This window comes from Dreissena polymorpha, chromosome 1, assembly GCF_020536995.1.
Source record: "Dreissena polymorpha isolate Duluth1 chromosome 1, UMN_Dpol_1.0, whole genome shotgun sequence".
In the NCBI taxonomy this organism is placed as follows: Eukaryota; Metazoa; Mollusca; class Bivalvia; order Myida; family Dreissenidae; genus Dreissena; species Dreissena polymorpha.
The window spans coordinates 140760450-140773407 of record NC_068355.1 but is presented as its reverse complement, the minus strand read 5'-3'; the positions used below and the strand labels follow the sequence as shown (position 1 = coordinate 140773407).

The 12958-nt window shown below is 35.1% G+C and overlaps 1 protein-coding gene across 8 annotated transcripts in view; it reads right to left on the bottom strand.

Annotated features, from left to right (window-relative positions):
- The window catches only part of LOC127852757 (uncharacterized), a 139880-nt gene that overhangs the window by 13670 nt on the left and 113252 nt on the right, over positions 1-12958 (bottom strand). Inside the window, exon 1 of one of the 8 annotated variants that reach the window (XM_052386732.1) lies at positions 3099-3183. The exons of the other annotated variants lie outside the window; for them this stretch is intronic. Within the exon in view, the coding sequence (XP_052242692.1) occupies positions 3099-3144 (46 nt within the window). The 5' untranslated portion in view covers positions 3145-3183. Of the gene's footprint in view, positions 1-3098; positions 3184-12958 lie in introns of those variants that run through there. 8 annotated transcript variants of the gene reach the window in all.

Below are 12958 nucleotides of genomic sequence, written 5' to 3'. Positions count from 1 at the left end.
TAACCATAAAAGTCCTTTACGAATATCTGTACAGCGGCTATGACATGCCCATCACGTGTATGCTAATTCATACATTCAAGAGTTTTATTATTATAGTAGCTCCATGACCAGTTCTATCTATGAAAAGTAAACATAATTTAAAGCCAAACAACCAAGGTGATGTAAGATAGGACGAAATCAAATCCAATAAAAGTCATTCGAAACAAAGATGCTCTGCCATTTCAGTGGGACGGTATCATGTGTGGCTCTATGTAACATGTGTGGCTCTATGTAACATGTGTGGCTCTATGTAACATCCATGTTGCATATAATAGTATCATGTGTGGCTCTATGTAACATCCATGTTGCATATAATAGTATTATGTGTGGCTCTATGTAACATCCATGTTGCATATACAATGTAATAGTATCATGTGCGGGTCTATGTAACATCCATGTTGCATATAATAGTATCATGTGTGGCTCTATGTAACATCATTGTTGCATATAATAGTATCATTTATGGCTCTATGTAACATCCATGTTGCATATAATAGTATCATGTGTGGCTCTATGTAACATCCATGTTGCATATAATAGTTTGTAGATTCTAGTAAGAAAGTTATATACACTAGGGTGAACATGTAGGCCTTAGCATTTTTTATTCACCTAACCCAAAACGTAATTTTAACAGGAAGTATCAAACAACATTAAATGCAAGTAAAACACACCTGTCATAGTATTGTACCTACCTAGAACTGAAAACATGTCTTGCATGAATAAAAAGGGGAAAAACTGTACTTAAATGCAGATTGTGTGATATCAAAGTTCTATTTTACTCCATACGGAAATATTCTTTTTTATTATTGTACTAAGGTCTATTTAGAAACATCCGGTTACCATATTAAGAAAACGAATTACGACAAGCCCCACAAAAGCATGGTTAACAAGAGCACCGCCTTGCGGGTGCAGACCGCTCATCTATTTTCTTTTTAAAGGTGAAGGGACTCTCATTTTCAATCACAAAGGAGGGAGGGGTGGAGTGAAGAGGGGTGTATAGTTTGGGGGTGTGGACATATTACATTTTCCGAAAAAAATATATAAAATTCGGGGGGGGAGGGGGGGTACGATGGTTGGACGGTATTTCAAATATAAAATAATAAAAATAAATATTTGTGTTTTTTAACTGTTTCAAAAAAAATAAAAAAATAAAATTGGGGGGGGGGGGGGTAGGGTGGGGGGATATAGTGTGAGGGTGTGGTGGTCATTTGTGAGATAATCTTTAAAAAAAATTAGGGGGGGGGGATTCGGGTGGGGGGAGGGGGGGGTGGGGGGATTCTTGGGTGCGATGGTTGGACGGTATTTCAAACATAAAATAATAATAAAAATATTGTTTGTTTTTTAACCATTTCAAAAAAAAATTGAGGGGTGGGGTGGGGGGGTATAGTGTGAGGGTGTGGTGGTCATTTGTGAGATGATCAAAAACAAAACAAAAATTGGGGGGGGATTTGAGGGGGGGATTCGGGGGGGGGGGAGGGGGAGGGGGGAAGGGCATGGGGGATGGTTTGGGTGGAGTCTATTGTGGTATGTCAGGTAAGAGTAGTTTTGTCAAAGTATCAATCAAATCTAATCATAAATAAAGAAGTTATGGCAATTTTAGCAAAATTTAATAATTTGACCTCGAGAGTCAAGGTCATTCAAAGGTCAAGGTAAAATTCAACTTGCCAGGTACAGTAACCTCATGATAGCATGAAAGTATTTGAAGTTTGAAAGCAATAGCCTTGATACTTCAGAAGTAAAGTGGATCGAAACACAAAATTAAACCATATATTCAAAGTTACTAAGTAAAAAGGGCCATAATTCCGTAAAAATGACAACCAGAGTTATGCAACTTGTCCTTTTACTGTACCCTTATGATAGTTTGCGAGTGTTCCAAGTATGAAAGCAATATCTTTGATACTTTAGGGGTAAAGTGGACCAAAACACAAAACTTAACCAAATTTTCAATTTTCTAAGTATAAAGGGCCCATAATTCCGTCCAAATGCCAGTCAGAGTTACATAACTTTGCCTGCACAGTCCCCTTATGATAGTTAATAAGTTTTGCAAGTATGAAAGCAATAGCTTTGATACTGTAGGAATAAAGTGGACCTAAACACAAAACTTTAACAAATTTTCAATTTTCCAAGTATAAAAAGGGCACATAATTCTGTCAAAATGCCAGTCAGAGTTACATTACTTTGCCTGCACAGTCCCCTTATGATAGTTAGTAAGTGTTGCAAGTATGAAAGCAATAGCTTTGATACTTAAGGAATAAAATGGACCTAAACATAAAACTTAACCAAAATTTTCAATTTTCTAAGTATAAAAAGGGCACATAATTTTGTCAAAATGCACGCCAGAGTTATCTAACTTTGCCTGCCCAGTCCCCTCATGATAGAAAGTAAGTGTACCAAGTTTGAATGCAACAGCATTGATACTTTCTGAGAAAAGTGGACCTAAACGCAAAACTTAACCAAAATTTTCAATTTTCTAAGTATAAAAAGGGCACATAATTCTGTCAAAATGAACGCCAGAGTTATCTAACTTTGCCTGCCCAGTCCTCTCATGATAGTTAGTAAGTGTACCAAGTTTGAATGCAAAAGCATTGATACTTTCTGAGAAAAGTGGACCTAAACGCAAAACTTAACCGGACGCCAACGCCGACGCCGACGCCAAGGTGATGACAATAGCTCATAATTTTTTTCAAAAAATAGATGAGCTAAAAATTGTATTTTCTATTTACGATATCGCGGAACGATTCAAACTGTATACATTTTGAAAAGATGTTTACCGGGATAGACGTAAAATTCAAAAAAGAAGAAAGTATTACATGTAACATATTCTTTAGAAATAATAATACATATTTAAACTCTATAAATGCTATACGCGTTTCGTTTTAGTGGTAAATAAACTCAATGGTAATTTCAAATACTCTTAACATTGCGTCAATTTACAAACAATTTAAACAGTTTAAGATATGTACCTTAAATTTATTCAATCAGCCACTCCAAGTTAGCTTTTGCATCCTCTAATTTGCATTCATTGTTGATTATTTGTGCATACATAATCAGATGCTTACCATTAAGTCCACTTTTAGTTATCACTGCGCATGGTGAGCGCTTCATTAAAGCAAATAACCGAGCGATATCACTTGTTCTAGCTAGTTCCCTTTTCAACTAAACCTTTTGTTGAACAAAGCAAATCAGATGCTTAGTTTGACTTTTTGTTCCTGTGATAACAGAGTAAACAGAAGTATCATGTTCAACATAATGGCGAATTTTTTGCGGTATTTCTGAAGTTGCAAAATAAAGAGTGTGGTGTTACCTCAAGGGCTTGTCAAATTGCCAATTCGAATTTTGAGACGTAAAAACGATGACAGTAAAATAAAAAAACACATGAAAATGAATATAAATGTTGAAATTTAAAACTAGAGTGACTAATCCCCGCGTGCTATCGTTGCAGGTGAGAGGGGATTCAACGATACCGAGTTTATATGGCGATACCAATGGTGAAGATGAAACACGCGTCGTTGGCGTTGTTGGTTATGCTGATGATGGTGTTAAGTGAGAATAAATAGTGCTAAAATACAGCTGTCGTTGCTGCAGCATCTGTTAAAGATGATTGTGATGTTATGATGATGCTATTAATTATATCGTTATAACAATTACGATCATGACGAGTATTATAGTGATATAAGTGATAGTGAAGATGATCACGTTGACGATTGTGATGAAAGCATGATTTCTACAATCGGTCGTTTTTCTAATAAGCAGGTTTTGTACAGACATCATTTCGTTCCTATAGTTTATGTCAAATAATTTCTTCTTCGTGACAACGTCTGTTTTAACCTCGACTAAAAGATTGAACAATATTGATTATACCGTTTAAATTAACGTTTATCATCGCACTAAGTATATAAGAACGCCCATAATGATCGTGAGAAATGGCCCACCCCTAGCTAGCTACAGTCGAGTGCGCTTCTATGCTGGTCATGGGAGGATGAATGCGCCCGTCTGATATGTTGGGTGTGTCAAAGACCTATAAAATACGTCTTTGGGTGTGTGAAACAATTGAGAAATAATTTTCAATTGTTATCACTTGATTTACAAATGCTTACTCTTTCAACAAATTTGTAAAAAGCAAGGATAACACTCCACCTAAAATAAAGATTACTCATCGTTGTTTATTAACATCTGAACAACGATTCATGAACATTATTTAGATTTTAGCATGGCCTGACAATATACTGCTGTTTATATTTACCATTCCTGTACTTTCTCGTGTAAACTATGTTATCAAATGATTTGTTCAATTCATAAATACAATGATTCCGACATTATAGAAAGGGAAACAAGGGACAAAATTGTCACAAAACCAGGTTTTAAACTCCAATTGTGACCTTGACTTTGGAGATATTGACGTCATTCTTTCGCGGGACACACCGTCCAATGATGGTGAACAAACGTGCCAAATGATTATAAAATCTCACAATGATTGAAAAAGTTATGGCCCGGACAAGCTCATTTATGGCCATTTTTGACCTTTGAAATCAAAGTGTGACCTTGACCTTGGAGATATTGACGTATTTCTTTCGCGCGACACGCCGTCCAATGATGGTGAACACATGTGCCAAATGATTTTAAAATCTCAAAATGAACGACAAAGTTATGGCCCGGACAAGCTTGTTCCGCCCGCCCGCCCGCCGACATTCGCCAATCTAACAAGCAAATTCTTTGAATTGATATCCCCCGCCAATATGCTTCTGGACACTAAAGTGTTATATTTGACACTAAAAAAGCATTTTTTTCAAGATACAAAGGGCCATAAGTCCGTCCGTAATAACAGGTGGTGTGGAATGCCATATATATATATATATATATATATATATATATATATATATATATATATATATATATATATATATATATACCAATATATAGTGCCAGTTACGCGGTCTCGGTAGTTTTCAGACTGTACTTACGAGGTCAATATAAAAAACGGGGTCTATATACAACCCCGCATTCTAGGCTCCTTTAATTACTATGAGGGGGGTGTAGGGGAGGTAATGCAATCAAATCTCACAATAAGGTCTTAAATCGAAAACCACAATCACGTCTGAAATTGAAATTGTATATACCTCGCAAATAAGTTCGCTATATATTTCCTTGTATAAGACGTTAAATAAATGACGTATTTATATACAATAATATAGTAGGTACCCCTATATACCTTAATTCGTGTTTATATCGGATAAAAAAGGGTATGGAGATACATGTATTTAAAGTGGGAACCCCATAACCTATTTCTAAATCAGAGACCCCGTAACTGGCCATATGTGTGAATATATATATATATATATATATATATATATATATATATACTCATAACAAGTTTCAACGAAATCAGCCAAAGCACTTCCAAGAGATGGCTCCGGACACACAAAAAAGCATTTTTTCAAGATAAAAAGGGCCATAACTCCGTTATTAACATATGGTGTACAATGCCATTTGGCGTGCATCATCCTGTTATCCATATATATACTCATACCAAGTTTCAATGAAATACGCCAAAGCACTTCCAAGATATGGCTCCGGACGGACGGACGGAAGGACGGACGGAAGGAAGGACGGACGGAAAGACGGACGGAAATACGGACGGACGGACGGACGGACAACGCCAAAACAATATCCCTCCGCCTATGGCGGGGGATAATAACCAGTTTTTTCCTTCGGAAAACCTGGTTAAAAATATATACTGTATACATATATATACCGGTATGTTTGTTTTTAAGTCACTAGATTTTATTGTAAACACATAGAATATTTCCTTAAAGAGCGAGAGTTCTACGATTGCAATTCGCGTTATTGTAACACTAAACAAATTGGGACGCGCATTTAATGGGCAAATTTAGAGGATGTTTATTTTTTCCTTTTATAATTGATCTTCAATTGCAAGTCATACATTTTGTGTAACACACTATTATATCAATTCTATGATCAGATACGTTTACATTCTGACCATGGAAACTTATAGATAGAGCCGTAAATTTTATGTTCACATTTATACCCGATGTCTCATATACCCCAACGCTGGCCTCACCAGTAGATATAAGAACAATAGGACACGATCGGTATTCATTGATCAATCGATTCACTTGCCTCGGGGACAGATAGTTTGCTACACGCGCGCGCCAGTCTTTGGTTCTAGTTACGTTAACGTATAACTGACGTCTATTGACAGACGTTGTGTTTTTTAACACGTCCAAAAGGTTACACGTAAACTAAGAGTTTGTAAATCACGGACAGCTTGTTAGCTGTATTCTGACAGAATTATGGTGGATAATAACACTTTTATTCGCATTAATCTAGTAAGAACGCTACCTTGATGCAATTATTGCCGATAATTGGACAAGAATAGATTATATCATATGATATGATACTTTTATTGAACCTGGATAACAATTATTGCAAACAAATACGAAACATCTTTTTAAAAGGTATGTGAGTGGACAGATATGCACAAGATAGTATATAAGTAAAATTAAAGAAAGATTTATTTTGTTTTTACCAAGTTTACCGCGTGATTAAGATGTTGTTAATTTTTAACCAACACAAATTATTTTTGTAAGAAATTGTTACACTAGTAAAATAAAAATAAAAATCGTCCAAATTCATGGCGACACAGTTCAAGCTTGGTCAGTTGCACCGGTCTGAGTCTTTCATTGCCTCTCAAACAATTTAAGATAGTCTCCCTCTGCACTCCGGCAAAGCTTCACATAAACCCATCTAAGAACTTTTTTAAAAAGTTGTAAAAAATCGACAAATTCATTTTTGAGAGTAGATTTTTCATGTTATTGTTTTATCTTTGAATTAATTTTATAGATCTACATTCATATAGTCTAATGTATAGATCTAGATTGTTATTATAAAAGCAACTGTGCAATACGTGTTTTATGATGTTTATAGAGGTTTCTTTATTTCTGTTTTCAGGTTGACTACAAGTGCAAACACAAATTTGCTATATGGTTAAAGATATGGGGACATAACAATTTTTTACGGGAAATTTTGATTTCAGACACTTCAAAATTTGAAATGTTCATGCATTTTTAGGCATGAAAGTTACTAACAAATATAAAGTATTAAGTATACTACTATCTCAATGTTAATAAGTATGGATATTCACACGGCTTGCTTAGAATTCATTTGCATGTGAAAAGTATAACTTATATTTTTTTTTATAATCTTAAACAAGATATTACGGGAATATTTGTCATAAATTCATTTGATAAAATGTGTCATTTTTTTTTATAATTTAAAGTATATTTGTGTTAAGTTTAATGTCTATCATTATTGTTTATGTGTGTTCGTTTGCAGCGTATTTGGTATTTGTTTCATTTTTTTGTTGATTAATTCTCATTTTATTCATCCTTTCCTCTCTATATATACTTAATAAAATAATAAAATTGTTGTTGTTTTTAAACAAAAATGTTTACTTGTATTAATAAAATATAAATCGCAAAGTGTGTTAACATTTTTAACACCAAAAGCAACAGTCTACGCCTACAACAAAGTAGTTCTCATCATCAGATCAATTCAAATGTGGAAAGGTAGGGGGTTAAAAAAGTTCAACTGATGGGCGTTAGCTTCATAGATCGTAATTATGCACTCATGGCATAAAAATGCATATATTTAACAGGGTCCTCAGGCCACACTGCGGGTGTCTACAAGCAACACAACACGAATTCATGCACTCATCGCCCTTTGCGCTATCATCGAATTCATTTACAGTAACGACATCATCATTTATTCTTATGACAAAAAGTAATGAAAGTTATGTAACGCATGGTTTCTCTATGTTATTTTATTGCATAACTTCTTATGGGCGATTGTCAAATATGTAACCATAAACTTGTACAGCCCTAATCGTCCCACTTGAACATGACTTGCCCATAATGATGTAGCAAAAGCCCTCGGTGGTCTCAATTAACACAAAGTTAGACAGATTAGATATATTAAGACAGTTTTACTACAAAACACAATATTCAAACACACGAGGGACACGCTTTGATATAGTTAACGAGAGTTAAATGCGATTATAAATTATAATCATTAATCGACTCACATGTATAAGTTCTTTTAATTTACGATCTGCAATTATATGCTTATACTAAATTACACTTAATTTATTTTTTGCACGAATTATCAACATTTTGATTGCGCATCAAAAGTTAGAGAAATATATTAATGTGTATGCACATTAATTATGATGTTATAATGAAAATGAAGCGCAATGATTTGATGTTAGCGTCAGTATTAATTGTTACCCATGGTAATAAACTTGATCTTTGAAATGATTATGGTGTTGACCATGTCGATTATGGTTGAAAAAATATATACGAAATGATGATTTATAGATAGTATTAATGATAAGGAGGATGTTTATGGTATGATGATGATGTTGTTGTTGTTTTTGATGATGATTATGATGATGGTGATGATGATGATATTTTATGCCGAATCAGGATTTTTATTGAATGTGGTATGCATTTGCATATTAAGATGGCCTGGTATTAAATCAAATTAAACAAAATTCTACCCAGACAACTTCAGTGATATGAGTATGTGTGCGTATTTCTAATCAGACATTACATGTAACTGTTATATTAAGAAATATATGATGATGTTACGCCACAGAGTACGTGCAAACAAACCATACCATAAACCTGACTATCGGAGGGTGTCTGCGAAAACAAACACCTGATAAGATCGCTTGGTTGCCGCACAGTAGCAAATATTAAAGACGGTAGAGAGCAGTTATCTTTATGCAGCTTATTGGTGTCAAAAATAAATGATACATTTAACTGGTAGTAGAGAAATGGTTATGTTCAGTTAGGGAATGTTCATTGGATAACAAAATGTTATTCAATTTGTCGTAAGATATCTTACAGTTGAAGTAACTTGTGTATGTTTCGATATGTTTCAATTTCTTCATAAAAAGAAAAATATTGTGAGTGAATCAAATTTCATCTTATTGTGCAATGTTTATCGCATTGCATTGAGAAATATATACGAAATTTTGATGTGTTCTATTAAAAAATAGAATATAATTTATAGAAATATTTACTTGCTTAATCTGTGATACATTTTATTAGTAGACGGCTTGAAATTATATTTATCTTGATACAAAAAAGATTATTAACAATTTATAAACGTCAAAAAACTTTTGTTTAAATGATTTCACAACATCTTCTTCAAAACAAAGGTGTTAATTACGATTCTATGTATTGAAAGGTCTGTGTAACCCCCCGTTCACAAATAGACGCCAATTCTACTACGATAAAAGTGTGGCCGAAAACGTTGCCGATCGTGACAAATCGCAGGAGAAACGTAGTGGAGTCTTTATAAGCGCAGTATGGTCGCGGTAGAGTCTTCATGATCGGAGAGCTCTACGCTCTCGCCACGCTTATTTTGAACATGCTCAAAACAAGCGTAGCGGAATCGTTGCCAACAAGAATCGCTGTCAAGTCGTAAAAAGAGCGTAGTAGAAGCGTCGTAATCATACAGGCAGCGTGGAAGCATCGTAGAGAGATCTTCATGATCGTAGTAAAAGCGTAGTAAAAGCGCAGTAAAAGCTCTGCGTAGCATGGTATGATATTGAATGTCGCGGCAGTAAACGCAGTAAGAATTTGACGTAGGGGCATCGAAGAACGGTCGAAATGAAGACCATAATTTTCCAAATTGCTCGATTTAGACTCCGGTCACCTCGATCCTTTTTTTCAGATCGTGGCTTGATCGGGATAATCGTCGTAAAGTCGCAGCTATGTGTAAACGGGGGGGGGGGGGGGGTAACTATCTATGAGTATTTTATATACCCCGGTGCAGTCGCATTTTATGGCCATAATTATCAGGAGCAATAGTATGTTGTCTAACATAAATTATTTTCTGTAACAAAAAAATAATAATAAATGCTTGTGCATTACCGGTAGTAAATACATTTCATCACGGGTCAGGCAGAACCATGGCTTGCTTCACAAATTGGTATGATATCATGTTGATTACGTAATTGCCATGTGTCATCTTAATATGACGACCCACCTATGGTCGATTAGTGGCCATGTGTTCATCTATAAATAAGGTTTGGATGGAATGCGTCGACTGCCAGTCAACAACACCGACTCGAAATTGCTATGTTAAGCTTTAGAAAGGAGCGTGTTTCCAAAGGAGTAAACATGCCCGGATGTGGAATGTTGGTAGACAAAATAGATGAGATAGTTAAGGTCATAATATACTAAATAGTTTCCCTATATAATTCAATGTAAAAGCGACAACTTAAGGCGAAAATAAATGCAACATTTTGCACATAGAGACCCCCATAACCATACCTTTTCTTAAAGGCCATTCTAAGCGGAATCGATTTATGCAATAAAAAAGATATGTCATGTCAAAAAAGTTAAACTTAAAAAAGTTAATAGGCAAAATAAAAAATAAATAATTACAGACAGGAAAAATTAAACATGATTGAACGTTCTAGTCCATCCTATTATTTCTGCCATATGCTCCTGCGCTTACATGGGCATCAAAATACTGGATGCGTCTAAGCGCCCGGATCAGGTATCCGATATGAAATCGACACCAGGTGGGGCGCTCAATACATTGTTATAACTGAAACAATACGCGAGCAGATACCCGAACATCATACGGCTCAATTTAGTATGACACGCCTATTAACGTGGGAATTACTGAAGCAGCCCTTTGTTTAGTAAAGGCAATTTTCATGGTAGCATAAAATGTATAGTGACTTGAGTAAACTACAGAACGAACACCATTCTGTTCACTTTCGGGAAATTAATTATAATGAGAACATCGTACATGATTTGAGAATACATGAGAATATAAACGTATGATATTAAAGAAAACTAACAGCATAGGCATTGGTTTTGACATATGATTTACGAACAGTATACGCGCAGCATTTTGAAATTTCTATGAAAAAAGGAACAACATTTTTATACGCAGACAAATAATGAAGACACCGCCGAATAATTAAGAGAGGATGCGAATTGAAATTTTCATCGCATTAATATGCAGTGATCACTCTGATTAGAGATACAATACATGTACATGGAAACGTCAGCTGCACCAGCAAGAGGGAAACCTTATTATACACTTCGGTTCTTTATGTATGGCAAGGAATCAATTACCTGAGACACAAAACAAATGCACTGCACAAGACATACACGTAAATGTAAAAAAAAACATAGACAAAACTGGTATCAATGCCTTGGAACCGTAAGTGCAAAATCACCGGGGGTTAAAAAGGTTTAAAGAGCTCAAAATATCACGCTCGGCTCAATTCTTCTCAATTATTCTATGCAGACCAGAATCGCAACTTTACGAGGCACGATGAAATGAAGCCAAAACGAGAATCTGCTACATTATTATTTTATTGTTTACCTTTAGGAACATAATCATTTAGACCATCGTCGTTCAATTAAAAAAATGGGTTGCAATACGGTTGTAAATAGCAAATAAAAAGCTTGGTCCTGTATGTCTGAACTCTGAACCAAGTTTCGTATTATCATTCTATATTGGTTAATGAACGATACGTTTGCTTAACATAATATCCTCTAGTAATAAAGCAATATATACAGTGGGTATTCCTTTCCGAACATGATTGTCGATCAAAGCTTTCTCTAGGAACGAAAAGTTCTACGGACTGAACGATCAGAGACCGACGGACAGTTGCAACGCAATATAGCCCCTTTTCTTCTTAGGGGGCATACTAACTTCATAAATTTAATTCATATATTACAAACCATTTAAAGTGTCGTCCACTTTCATAAACATAACAGAAGGATGCTGACGAATATCGGGATATTATGAATGCATTCTGATAGAAATTGAGTATCCGCACATTTGTACATGTAAAAAAAAAATTGTTCAACTTTTAACCACTTAAAAAACTGTAAACTTATTTGTGCGTGCCTTAACGAGACAAAGAAATCAATTTTGACCCTATCTGGCAATGGGCACACCCGACTCCACTCCAATCAACTCTATCTAACTTCCCTAATTGTGTATGCAATTCCTGAGATAGTTTGGTAATATGAGACAGGTTAATTATTACAATAGCTATAATTACTTGAAACTTGTAAACGCCGGTTCGGGTCAACGAGCTGCATTCTTGGCTTTTTTTATGTTATAATATGTTATCACATTGTATAGTATGAAGTTTTATTCCTTTCACTGAGTCTTAATTTAAAGTATAGTTTTCTTGACCGTCCGAAGTGCATGTACCGGTAAATTCGCAACCATAATGCTGCTACAATTTTCGAAAATATTCAAATATACTCCGCGCATAATAAATTCTAATATACCGTACTCATTGACATTGTAAGCATATGCCCAAACCATTTAACTGGGGGATGACTTCAAAAACGATGTTTAATTTACATAATCGACTACATTCTGAGGAAAGATAAGACCTTTAACCATAAGTTAACGACCTATGGCCTGTTATTCCAATAAATGTGAAAATCGATGCAAAAGTTCACCTTGAATAGGTTGGGTGGGATATACCATACTTCCTTCTCACAAAACTCTCCTTAACCCATTTATGCCTAGCGTCTAGAAAAAAGGCATTGGCAAACAGCGTAAACCCAGATGAGACGCCGCATGATGTGGCGTCTCATCGGGGTCTGCGCTGTTGGCTTATTAAATTTATGTAAGAAATATTCTAAATATAGAAATAAATATACTAGACATCCCTAATTTTGGAAATAAATTGATCCACTTTAGAAGGATGGGAGAGTCCACTAGACATAAATGGGTTAAGCAACATGTATTCATTTAGAAGATAGCGTTACCTACATGTATACAAGTTAAGCATAAAACGTGGCGTGTTACCACAAAACAAAACTGAAGACATCTAGAGCAGTTT